The sequence below is a fragment of the Lathamus discolor genome, chromosome Z (genome assembly GCF_037157495.1).
Source record: "Lathamus discolor isolate bLatDis1 chromosome Z, bLatDis1.hap1, whole genome shotgun sequence".
NCBI lineage: Eukaryota > Metazoa > Chordata > Aves > Psittaciformes > Psittacidae > Lathamus > Lathamus discolor.
In genome coordinates this window covers 62,008,358-62,021,505 of record NC_088909.1, presented here as the reverse complement: position 1 = coordinate 62,021,505, position 13,148 = coordinate 62,008,358, and the positions used below count along the sequence as shown (strand labels likewise).

The following is a 13,148-nucleotide window of genomic DNA, read 5'->3' as shown; positions in this document are numbered from 1 at the left end:
CCCGCTCCCCTCTATACTGTGACGTACAGATAAGCGTGACTGCACAGGCCTGCACCTGCAGTGCAGGAGGGAAGGGCGGCAGGCTGGCAGAGGGGAAAGCAGATAGCTGGAAATACAGCGCCATCCTTTTTGGGCAGAGCGGGCAGATCGAGGGCGAGGCTAGCAAGCAAACTGCTCGGAGTCCTTCGTAAACTCTCAGTTCTGTGCCTGCTGATAGCAGTAAGCACAGGGGTGTAAACAGTCAGCTTGGGCTTGAGTTATCCTCATGACCAGGTGTAACTTCTGTAACTTCTCAAAAAGTTTGATGTATATGGGCCCAATGAATGCGAGGTTTCTCTGGCATTGTGAGATAGGCCTCTGAGTGTACATGAAATGTCCTCCCTGCTTCTGTTTGGGCAACGTGCATGCTACTGCCTCAATATTTACTCCTCCAGTTCAAAAGTGACTTCCACCATCTTGTTTCCCCCCTCTTAAATGCAGGCATTGGCTGCCATCAACCTAACCTGCAGTCTGAACTCTGAAAAACCTGTTCCACACCATGCTATTGAGAAGCAGAGCAGCAAGATTTGATGATCTGCTAAGAACCCAGTTTTCACCCTGCACCAAAGGGAAGCACAGCAGTGATACTAAAGCAGGACACCATTCACTGCCACTGCCATCCCTCAGACCTGAAGCCTAGCTCTCATTACAGCTGAACATAACCCTTCAGCAAATAAAAGGATCTAAAAAAAATCCTGCTACATGCCTCCCCCTCTGCTACTTTACATACTAAAACTGCTTACAGCCAATGCCATAAAATTTGGCAGTGTAGTTTTTAACAAGCATTCCTTGTCCCTGATCTCCAGATCTCACACTTAACTGAGATTTAAATGCATGGAAAAATTTAACAGGTATTTAGTGAATTAAGAATTCACTAAATTAAGAATTACATAGAGATCTGAATTCATTAGATGTTAATTTTTAAATAAAGTATCTCCTTTACCCAGCTACATTGGGAAACACCAAAACCTATGAGGCTGAAAAGTTACTCACTGGTTCCAGCTACCATTTGATACGAGAAAACAACTTGCTGGATTTCATTATGATAGATTTTGCAACTAGTTGAATGTACACTAGTGGAGTTAATGCCAAATGTGGCTTACTCACAGGCATCTGAGGCTTACAAGTAATTTTCCCAACATATTTCCTCATACACAGCAGACTACAATTTTCCGGAAGGAAAAGGAGTTAGAACAGTCCACTGTATTCAGGCCAACACAGATTTAGCATCACAGAATCACAGAATAGTTAGGGTTGGAAAGGACCTCAAGATCATCTAGTTCCAACCCCCCTGCCATGGACAGGGACACCTCTCACTAAACCATCTCACCCAAGGCTTCGTCCAGCCTGGCCTTGAACACTGCCAGGGATGAAGCATTCACACTTTATTATTATTCCTTATCCCCACCAATAAAAAAGGCTTTGTAAGACAAGACAGTTATATTGAATTCACTTCCTTTTATTGCAGTGACATCCCCCTGGTACAAAGTATTAACTGCAATAATCACGTTAAACATTAGAAAAGCATTGTGTGTGACAGTTACAGTACAGTATCAAATCTTACCTCTTCAAACCAAGTGGGCCATTACCCACTAATGCTCAGATCTTTAAATTATTTTGTTTTTTTTAAATATGCAATGTCAGAAAAAGCATATAAAAAGAATGTATGTAAAAGGAAACCTAAATACAAGTGAACAAATAAATAATTGATTTGATCCAGCTACAAACTTCCTAAACCCATATAAAGAAACCTAATCTATAGAAGGTATGAATTGCCATGTGTAAGTGATTTCGTTTTTCAAGTAATTAATGATTGGAACATACCTAAATTTGGCATCAAAATCAAAAGCAGAAGTTTTGAGTGACTGCCACTAACTGACATCTTGCAAACAATTACAATTAACTATTGAAATTTTAGTGTAGCAAATAATCTTGAAGCTTGACCCCGTGCCTAGCATTAGTGGACTTCTGAGAGTGCACGTGAAAAGCAACCTACATTACTTCACAGACTACTTTAACTATCCCCATATGCATATTTAGATATATTTTATATAATTTTTATACACATATATGCATGTATACACACACTTCATTTGGTTTCTGTGTTACAGATCACAAGCAATGATTTCCTGAATGGGCAAAAAAAAAAAAAAAAATCTTTTGAGTAAGTGTACCTGTGCATGTATTTATTTTTATTTTTTCTTTAAAGATAGCAGCACTAAGTCCATGCCTTACTGTCCCCTCTGTTCAAAAGAATGTGACCCACAAAACAAGAAGAAACACAGCAATGATTCCATACTCACAATGTGACATCCCTTTCCCCCAAAAAACATTGTAAAACCTGCAATAGATATATTGGTAAGTTTGTTCCCCCCCCCTCCCCCCCCCGGCACCTGGAAGGAAACAGCACTTTTACTGCAGTCTTGTCTTACAATCTCTATCATAACAAGCTGGGTTCATGCTGGCATCAGTTATCTCACACTTAGCAGCAAAACACCTATTTGTTTTTACTAATTTTTTCAATACATGAAGTGATTCAATAATCTCAAATCCAACTGAAACACCAAAAAAGAATTTTTGCAGTTTATGAAGAACTTGACAACATTGTAAACTGCACTGTGTAGATTATTTCTATCTTTAATCACAACTTGAAGCTCTACTTTACCACACAACAATTACACTTTGTCTTTCAAAAGGAAGTTATATTTCAATTTGATCTTGTATTTAGCATAAAAATACACCTTTTCTGTGCATCCTTAAGTGAAAGTGACTCCACCACTGGTTAACTGATCCAGTAGCATGCCCAATGCTAATATCAAAAGCTTGTGAAATGTTTTTAGGTAATCCTTTCTATCCAAAATATATTAGGAATTTAAAAAATACTTCACATTAGGGCCTTTATACAAAGGCTTAAGTGAATTTTCTTGTGTAGGTATTCATAGTAGACTAAATTATGAAGTTTTCAAAATACGCAATGAAAGGACATACAAGATTGGCAGTTTCTTTATTGAACATAGAAAATGTATAAAGTAGGATGTATGGAAGAGATCTAAATGGATAGACGATCAAACCTGAGTATTATTTAATAAAAATAAATGTATTTTCTGACAACTGAACGAATTGACCTAAAAACATCTCCCCTAGTAACTAGTGGTCCTTTTAACCATTTGTTGAAAAATGCGAGAGAACTGTAGCTTTTACATTTTATATTGGATAGCAAGTTTTCACATAGTGTTTACTGTTTTCTGTTAGATAGCATCACATTGCTTATATTATCCCCATTCAAGCCTTAAGTTTTGTTTCAAAGTAAGTTTGAAAGTGACACCAAAATACAATACGCCAAGAACTAGGACAGGTCTTTTTCTTCTAATTTGTACTAAAAGCCTCAGACAGCAAGATGAATTTGGCTTCACACTGGAGCTACAAAGCTCTAGATACACCTTTGCCAAAGTAGCTAATGTTAGTCATGTATCTCAGTAGTATACATTGTCAAATTTGAGAAAAGGATTCTCTCTGCTAGTAGGAACCAATTTTATTTTAACTCTTACAAAATTTAGTAGCACAAAGTCTTGACAATCACATCACAAATCTGTGTTAATACAACTGACCTGCCCCAATTCTGACCTTTAAATCTAACAGATATAATAATAAAAACAAAAAAAAAATTCTGACAATAGAAAACATACAGTATTAAGAACTAATATCTCGATGGAAGACTGAAAAGCAGCATTCATTTTTATTGTAATATGGAAGAGACTAGAAACTAAAGGAAGTCTGATCTAAACTCTTAGCTGAAGGCAGATTTTTGACATTCTATATAAATTTACAAAATAAGATGTATGGATGAGATTTGGTTAATTTCAGAAGGCACCTCAAGGCTAAAAGGCTTTTATAAATCTATAATACTTTTATTGATCAAAAATAAAACATTTTATTGCTGCTATTCAAATAGCAAACAAAAAGCTTGTCTTGTTCTTCAGTCTAACAAGGAATCCTCCCCCATTAAGCAAGATTACAGGAAATACAGAATAAAACTGAAGATGTCACACCTTTAGAAATACAGCGACTTTCCTTGTGTGCTTTCAAGTCAGTGAAATAGTGAAAGAAGAGTCACTTTTTGCCTTTGTGATGTTAATAAACTATAGATCATGTATATGTAAGTCACTCTCCCCTGTACACTAAAGTACCATTTCATCATAGCTGTCCCATGTGCAGGACTCTTAGGAATAGAAGGTAAGAACACTCTGATGATTCCCACGAACAAGAAGAATTGGCGGCAGATCCTTAGACAGTGCTTCCAACCAGGCCATGTACAGCGCACTAGAAACTGCACCTTTTCGTGCAACTGGCAAACTCCTACAATTCACACAGAAAAAAAAGCATTCAACAATTAGAAAAATGCGGTGGAGTACAAGTCATGTCATGTAAACATGAAAGTACAATTGTGCAAAGAGGCAGATGCAAAATTATATTTCCTAACCTTTTCAGTTTTTCTTTTGCTTCCCCTCCCCTGCCCCAGAATTCCATTAATGGGTTGAGAGTTCCTATCCTAAGCACCACAGGCCTTTACATTCAGTTACCCCTCACTTAAGGCCTCTTACCACCATTTTGTATTCAGGTAGCTTCATAGAGAATTCGCTTCAGTTAAAGATATTTTCTTGAAAAACTCAAATTTTTAAAATCAAGCCTTTTTTTTTTTTTTTTTACACTGCCGTGTTGGTGCAGTCTTACATTCTTTCTCAGAGCCTTTCCAAAACATGCCATACCTTTCTCTTAAAAAAAACTCTGTTTATTTCCCTTACTCAACTTTCACTTGTAATACTACTTCAGGAAGTGATAAAGTATGATCCTAAAGAAAAACACAGCAAGGATTTTATTTATAGTAACATTTTAGTGTGAGGTGTCCCTGCGCATGGCAGAGGGTTGGAACTAGATGATCTTGAGGTCCTTTCCAATCCTAACTATTCTGTGATTCTAAGGAAATCTACAATCTTCATTCTGCTTGTTTACACCAAAAGCAATTCCATGAAAATCCATCAGCAGGATGAAATTTAACTTTACCTAGACAGATTGCCTAGAAAGAAAAATCTGAATGGATGCACAGGAAAGAAAACGGAATATCTGGCATGCAGAAGAGGAAGGAATGTGAGAATCTTGACCCCCGCTATAAATGTGGAGTTAATCTAAAGCTACACAGGCTATTTTTCACTTATTAGTATAGTATCTCCATATGTCTAACAAATACTGCCAGCACTGAAACCTTGAGTATTTCTGTACTTTAATGTCAAGGCACCATGTTTTTCCTAACCTGTATTTACACATACTTGTATTTTAAATTACAGTTCTTTGTCAATTAAGAGAACAATACACATAATTTACTTACATGACAATTATGTTAGCTGTACTTGAATGCTCTTGTAGCAACTCATTTAGCCTAATCTGGCGGTAAGTCTGTAATTAAAACAAAACTTGTTAGGAAGATCTTTTATACAAGAGTACAAAAATTTTATTTATTCAAGAAAAAACGAAAACCAGTTATGATTAATTGGTACGAGTCATTTGGAGGAAAAATGTACTTCCATCTCAGTTTGGTAATCTGTCCACTTTTCCAAACCATTGAAAGGCTGGGAGAAAAGAAAGCAGTAAGCTTAAAATTTGGAAATAAGCCAAGTAGTATGAAAGTCTAAAGTAGTTACTCTAATAATGGTACCACCCTCCACGGCTCCTGTAAGAAAGAACCCCTTATATACTCTCTTTTAAGGTTCTCTTAACTGTATCCTAGAAGCTTACAGTTACAGAAGCTTAGAGACGTGAAGTCCTGTCTTCATCTCCATGGTGGGCCTACCCTATCTTAACAACTCAGGTAGCTTCTTCAGTCGTGTTCAGCTCTTACATCAGGTAACTTCCTAGCAAAACTTTTGAAGTAACCATTTCTTATAGTGCTGTTATTCTCAAATAAGCTGAAGTCTAGTTAGCCTGCAGGCTAGTGTCTGAGAAAACAATTAAGCTATTAGCAGACAGAATAAATCAGTTACTCACCAAAATTAGTTTTGGCAGTGTTTATAGACATGAGGAACAAGAAAGCATTGAGCAAGTCATTAATTATAAAGTAATTGTACTTCGTAAAATTCCCACTCTCCCCCAACCCCTTGGTAATTTGCAGTTAAAGAGATTCCCATTTCTTCTCTACTGCAAATCCTCACAGAAGTTGTACAACCCATACAGGAAAGAAATAAGATGCGTGGAATACATTCAAAACCATCTTGAAGAACTTGAGATTACTGAAACTTTAACCAGTCTTTTTTTCAGTTACCTGTCTGTATCTGAATCCTGTTACAAGATGCTACCTGAGTCTCCTCTACAGATGCAACTGAAAAGGAGTACTTCTGATGCCTCTACAGTGCAGACTACTTGGGGAAAATGGCAAGCTTTTAATTCTCTTTAACACCACAACCAGATGTGGTATGTTTCGTAAAAAAAAAAAAAAAAAAAAATTCAGGTGAATAAAAGCTATATTATTCTAAATAAAAGCATTTAGGCCCTCCCCTTCCCATAAGGCAGAAATATTTATCTTTTTTTTTGCAAACCACATAAATGGTTTTAAATGCTGCTTTCCATCAGCTGTGCATAAAAACAACTATGGAAGAGATAATTACAAGCATGAACTCATTGATTTTACATCCACAAATGAAGTAGGATAAAATAAATAAGTACAGAACCTTTGTTTTGTAAAGCTCAAGTTCATTATCTGTTATCCTCCATGGTTCATCCTCCTTCATTTTATCTGCAACTTCTTGTTCTTTATCATCTTCATGAAGTCGGAAGGGCTCTATCATTTCTTCAAAAGCTGCAATACTGGAACAATTAAGTTGAACAGCCGTATTAAAACAGATGTGAGTCTGTCAGCAATGACTTTCATGGTATCAGAAAGAAAGTTTCATTATCATGTAAAAATAAAGTGAACTGAAATCTGTTCATTGCCAACTGCAGTTAGAACATCAAATCACCTATTTATATATGCAGAAATAATTCAATAACTAGGGACATCTGTAGGAGCTTTCACTATTCATCGTGCAGTAAGAAGTTTTAGCCGGTTTAAAAATAAAGAACCCAAACAACTTTTGGTAAGAGTTTTACTGTAATTTTGAAAGTTGGGGACTTGGATAGCAGTAGCTTCAGAATTAAATCTGAAAGATAAGTTTACAAGTCACACACACACAAAAAAAAAAATCTATCAAGTTTCATGCTAGTGCCATTAGGATTTTGGCTTTGATGTTTTTATTCTGTTTCTTAACCTCTGCAATACAGTCCTAGAGCCACATTCAAATGCAAACAACCACAGCCATCCTGTTTTCCTGTTGCCCTTGTTAGAACATGAGATGCTACTTTGACTTTACTTGAACTTCAGCAAAACCTTTGGAAGAAAACTGTATGAAGACTGAAGAGGCATTTGTTTCCACTAGAAAGAACAATTCACATTACCTTACTTTCTCTACCGACATCAAGATACTTGAACAGCAAACAAGGCTGTCACAAGTTATGAAGTAACTTTCAATAGACCCAGTATGTGAGATGTGAGAAAAATAAACAAGATTTTTACCTATACATACTGAAATGTATGCCTTGCATCCAATGAAGTAACTGCATTTTGATGCTATGTGAATGTTGGTTTTTTATACAGATGACAAGGTATTACCAGTGTTCTGTGGTTGCAAATTACAGTGTGGCAAGTTTAACAGACATTAAAGAACACCTCTTAGGATAAAGTGTAGTATCAGTATGTGTAACATGTTAGCTTCTGTATAGTTAAACACTCCCCACATGCCCATTTTCTGAGGCCTTCCTGCTCCTCCACGAAACCCCGCACACTGCTTAAAAAAAAAAAAATATATTTTTTTTCTACTCTTGGTGCTCTTTACTGAAGTTATGGTGACTTCACCGTCATTAAAAGACAAAAAGCAAATGTGATCTGCTATTTTTTGCCTGAACAAAAAGGAAAAGTAGTAGCAATATCCTACTATATAACATTGCAACTGAAATCATCCTCCTCCACTTCCCTTACAGCTATTATTAATGCCAACTAGCATCTTACAAAGGTTTTAGATATATTGTGGGGAATGTATCTACAGAGATAGAAAAAATACTCAGAGAAAAAATAACTTGTGGATCACCTCTACGAACTAAAAATAACAACGTAATTCTACTAGCTCAACTTTTTATGCATAAATATGTGCTACCTCTAATTTTTTCAAACTGAAAAATAGCAGGCTCCTGTGACCTAAGATATCCTTTTAGGATCAGAGTGGTAGAAGTAGTCTAGGGTTCTAACTGCTTGATATATTCTATACACTTAAGAAAAGGTGACTAAAAGCAGAGTAAAAAAAGAATGCCTACTAGCCTTTACCATTTATGTAAGTTGCAGACAAGTATTTTCTGATTTGTGTGACGTGACATTATTTGGTCATACGCAAATCCACATAAAAAAAGTTTTACAGCTTCAACGCACTGAAGACGACTTGAAAGGAAAGGAGAATAATATTTTTTGATCTCACATATGCTGTTACAAATTTGTACTGAAAGCCATCTATAATTTAATGTTTCTTGAAGTTGAAAATCTGAACTATCACATAGCTATTTGAAGACGCAGCTTGTTTACATTAAACTATGACTCCAAGTAAGATAAAGGCCATTTAAGTTTTTTGTGAGCATTTCTCTTTTGCTCCAGACAAATTGTATTTTTTGTAACTGTATTTTTCTTAATTTAATATTACAGTCTAAGGGCCAGAGAATTTAAAAATACAAAATTCTTTATTCTTGGATGTCAGGTTTATTTCCTGTGTTTTTGTGAAGTACTGCATGTCACAGGAACTACTCTAATCAAAACTGGTATGTAGAAAAGAATGAAGTAATCAAAATTCATGAATAAATCAAGCATTCAGGAAACAAAGAAGCTGAGTTTTCCGAGACTTACTTTTCTTTCTTTGGCTTAGTATTAATATCCCCAAGAACCATAATGTCCGAGAAGTCTATCCGAAACTTGCTAAGCAAAGTAGCCATCCTGCATCAAGAAAACAAGCCTTTATGTATAATCAGATTTTTAATTATTTCACAGGGTTAAACATATAGGTGTTTGGTTGTAAAAACTAAGAGAAGAGCTCTTCCTTAAAGACAAAGTCAGAAAATATTTTAAAAAGAAAACGTTAAGTGTCAGAGAATGCTGCTGCAAATAAATTAACTTGCGGTATCTCATCCTAAACAATCTGCAGGACATGGAACTTGTTTTGAAGAAAGGGAACAGAATATGATTACACCTCAACTAAAGAACAATTGAAAGAAGGCTACTAGGAACAGAAAGCCATGTCCTACGTAACCTGATCTATTAGCATTTCAAATTAAATTTTCAAAGGTAAACTTACGCTCTTCTGTCATGATCAATCCTGTTTATTTTTCCACCAATGAACACTCTGATCCTACAGTCTTTCCACTTTTTCTTGGTTGTAAGAAGATATGGAATCAACAATGTCAAACCTAGAGTGTGACCAGAATTTGGGAATGATTCAGAAAACATAGCATTGTGTTTAATAGTACAAATTTGTAATTTATGTATGAACTGACTGAAAGATATCTATTAACAATTAACTAAAAGGTAACTTCAGTAATTTTTTAACATTTGTTTTTAAAGTAGAAAGCACATTACCTCCATCATCAAAGAGCCACCAGACATCAATATTGCTTTTGCCTTGTTTCTTCTGGAATTGAGTACTAGCATCAAGAAGTCTTTGGTCAGTCAAATTTAAAGGAGAAGACTGGCTCTTTGAATCTGGCAAAAAAGTATGATAAAATTGAAGTTAAGTGTTTTACTTAGTCACTTAGAAATTCATCAAATGCAACCTCTGAGTATTTTGTGGTATCTCTGAGTTTAAGTAATAACTTCCTTCCCGCCTCAACCTGAATCCAAATTTTGATTGAACAGATATAGACTGAACTGCATTTAGGAAACGTGCAAACTTGTAATTTAAGTAGCTAAAGATTTAAATCTTAAGTCATTTAGCAGACATTTGACAAATAAAGGATCTGTAAGTTACACTCATCTACCTGCACAATTTAACTAACTTTTCGTACCTACTTCAGAGTCACGCTCTGTTGCTACCTTTTGCGTATGATACAACTTGTAAAAATATGTAGATACTAATTTACATGTAAATACCATGTCTTAAGCACTTGCCTTCCTTAAATTCATTTTTCTTCAATCATATGGTGAAAGAAAAGCTAGTTCTGCATATTGGAATTCTGTCTTTTGCAACAAGTACTGTTTTGCATCTGCAAGATCATGAAGCACAATATAAACTATTTCGCATAGCAAAGTTACTGGATTAGCTAGGAACAAGACAACTGTGGCATTTTCAATTAGACTAATACAGGTAAATATATTTTTTAAGAAACTAAAGGAAAAAACTAACCCCTTTCTCTTAAATAAAATTTCAGTTTGAACAAGAGCCAGGAGCTTGATATTCATCTAAGTCATTATTTTATTAGGAATTTTTAAATTTACATCTGTGCCTGATTTACGTTTACTTTACTGCATACTGGGACTTTTTCCAAACTGCATTTTGTGCTTCAAGATGTAATCTCACTTTCCATCAATAAAACACAACAGCTTCTAGCTGCTGAAATTGTGAAAAAAAAAATTACAAAAAAGTTAGATAAATTTTAGTTAAGGCAAAAATATTTGCTTAACTTGAAAAAAGTCCAAATTAAACTAGGAAGTGAAAACTGCTCTGAAAATGCTGTTTATTTGCATTAACACTTCATATTATTTCAGATGTTAATCTCACTGAGTGGCTGTATTATGCTTTAATTTGAAAGCTATTGAAGAACTCCAAATAAGAGAGCAAAAACTATGACTTTAGAAGAGCCACTGAATATACTGATGGAGCACTTCCACTATCCCATTAGGTGATATTTCCAGTACTCCTAAATCAAATAACGACCCAGATAGCTACCTAAAGGACAGAGTGCTGAACAAGCTCCTGAATACATTTCAAATGTTACTTAAGAAAAAAAGTTTAAAATCTTAGATATATGCACAATCCTTTTTCAGTAAGTAGCAACTTCATCTGGGAATTTCCACAAAGTTGCATTTTCCCACAGTCAAATCCCTAAAGATGAAGCACATCACAAAACAGGCGTGAAGAAACAATATTGCAAGGTTGATATTTTCCTCTCTTTCATTTAGGTATATATACATATATGTATTTATTTTTATATACATATATGTGTGTGTGTGTGTAGAAATGAATACAAAAGGAAAACTGAAATTAATAATGCAAAAGAATGATTTAACACAAAAAAAGGTGGAAAATGCCTGCCTTTTTTCAATAGAGGCTGTGCTGGAGTCTTTCCATCCTCGTCCTCCTCTGTAAGATTTTTAAAGATACAAAATAAAAATGTTAATTTTGATGTTAATGAAAACACTGCTAGTGTATATAAAAACCAGAAAATAAAGATGTAGAATGAAATGGATTTTCATACAAAGAAAGGAACACAAATGCAGTCTACCAGATCCTCAAATTTATTTGTACTCACATTGCTCATTTAACTGTTATCATAGAATCATGGAATAGTTACGGTTGGAAAGGACCTTAAGATCATTTAGCTCCAACCCCCCTGCCATGGGCAGGGACACCTCACACTAAACCATGTCACCCAAGGCTCCTTCCAACATGGCCTTGAATACCACCAGGGATGAAGCATTCATCACTTCCCTGGGCAAACCCATTCCAGTGCCTCCCCACCCTTACAGTTAAAGAACTCCCTCCTTATATCGAATCTAAACTTCCCCTATTTAAGTTTTAACCCATTACCCCTTGCCCTATCATTACAGTCCCTAAAGATGTTCAACAAGACCAGTCCCAACACCGATCCCTGAGGGACACCACTCATTACTGGTCTCCAGCTGGGCATTGAGCCATTGACCACAACTCTTTGTGTGCGGCCATCCAGCCAGTTCTTTATCCACCGAGTGGTCCATCTATCAAATTGATGTCTCTCCAATTTAGAGACAAGGATGCCATGCGGGACAGTGTCAAACGCTTTGCATAAGCCCAGGCAGATGATGTCAACTGCTCTACCCCTGTCCATCAGCTCTGTAGCCCCATCACAGAAGGCCACCAAATTCGTCAGGCAGCATTTCCCCTCAGTGAAGCCATGCTGGCTGTCACCAAGCACCTTGTTGTTTTTCATGTGCCTTAGCATGCCTTCCAGGAGAATGTGCTCCAGGATTTTGCCAGGCACAGAGGTGAGACTGACTGGTCTGTAATTCCCCAAGTCATCCACTTTCCCCTTCTTGAAAATGGGGCTTATATTTCCCTTTTTCCAGTCATCGGGAACTTCACCCGACTGCCATGATTTTTCAAATATGATCGCCAGTGGCTTAGCAACTTCATTCGCCAGCTCCTTCAGGACCCGCGGATGGATTTCATCAGGTCCCATGGATTTGTGCACATTCAGGTTTTTAAGATGGTCTCAAACCACATCCTCTCCTACAGGGTGCCTAAGGTCTTCACTCTCACAGTCACTGCATATGCCAAGACATGGGTGGTGTAGTCAGAGAATTTGCCAATGAAGGCTGAGGCAAAGAAGTTATTCAGAACCTCAGCCTTCTCCAAATCCAGGGTACCCAGTTCTCCTGATAGCTTCCGGAGAGGGCCCATGTTGTCCCTATTGTGTCTTTCATTTGCAATGTACCTATAGAATCCCTTCTTGTTATCTTTCCCATCCCCCAACAAGTTTAATTCTAACTGGGCCTTAGCTTTCCTAACCTGGTCCTTAGCTTCCCGGACAACATCCTTGTATTCTTCCCAGGCCACCTGTCCTTGATTCCACTTTTTATAAGCCTCTTATTTCATTTGAATTTTCCTCAGCAGCTCCTTATCCATCCAAGGAGGTCTCCTGGCCCTCCTGCTGCACTTCCTTCTAGTTGGGATGCAGCACTCCTGAGCTTGTAGCAGGTATCCTTGAGTATCAACCAACAGCCTTGGGCCCCACCCTCCCCCTCTGGGGCTGTATCCCATGGAACCTTTCTAAGCAGGTTCCTAAAGGGGCCAAAG

The 13,148-nt window shown here is 36.7% G+C and overlaps 1 protein-coding gene across 2 annotated transcripts in view; it reads right to left on the bottom strand.

Moving 5' to 3' along the window:
- Positions 1-1,477: 1,477 nt before the first annotated feature.
- The window catches only part of SLC12A2 (solute carrier family 12 member 2), a 64,974-nt gene continuing 53,303 nt past the window's right edge, over positions 1,478-13,148 (bottom strand). For both annotated transcript variants that reach the window (XM_065661819.1, XM_065661820.1), the window contains exons 21-27: positions 11,409-11,456; positions 9,737-9,859; positions 9,456-9,567; positions 9,011-9,097; positions 6,759-6,894; positions 5,423-5,490; positions 1,478-4,395 (exon numbers count right to left, since the gene is read on the bottom strand). In XM_065661819.1, the coding sequence (XP_065517891.1) occupies positions 4,260-4,395; positions 5,423-5,490; positions 6,759-6,894; positions 9,011-9,097; positions 9,456-9,567; positions 9,737-9,859; positions 11,409-11,456 (710 nt within the window). In that variant the 3' untranslated portion in view covers positions 1,478-4,259. The remainder of the gene's footprint in view (positions 4,396-5,422; positions 5,491-6,758; positions 6,895-9,010; positions 9,098-9,455; positions 9,568-9,736; positions 9,860-11,408; positions 11,457-13,148) is intronic.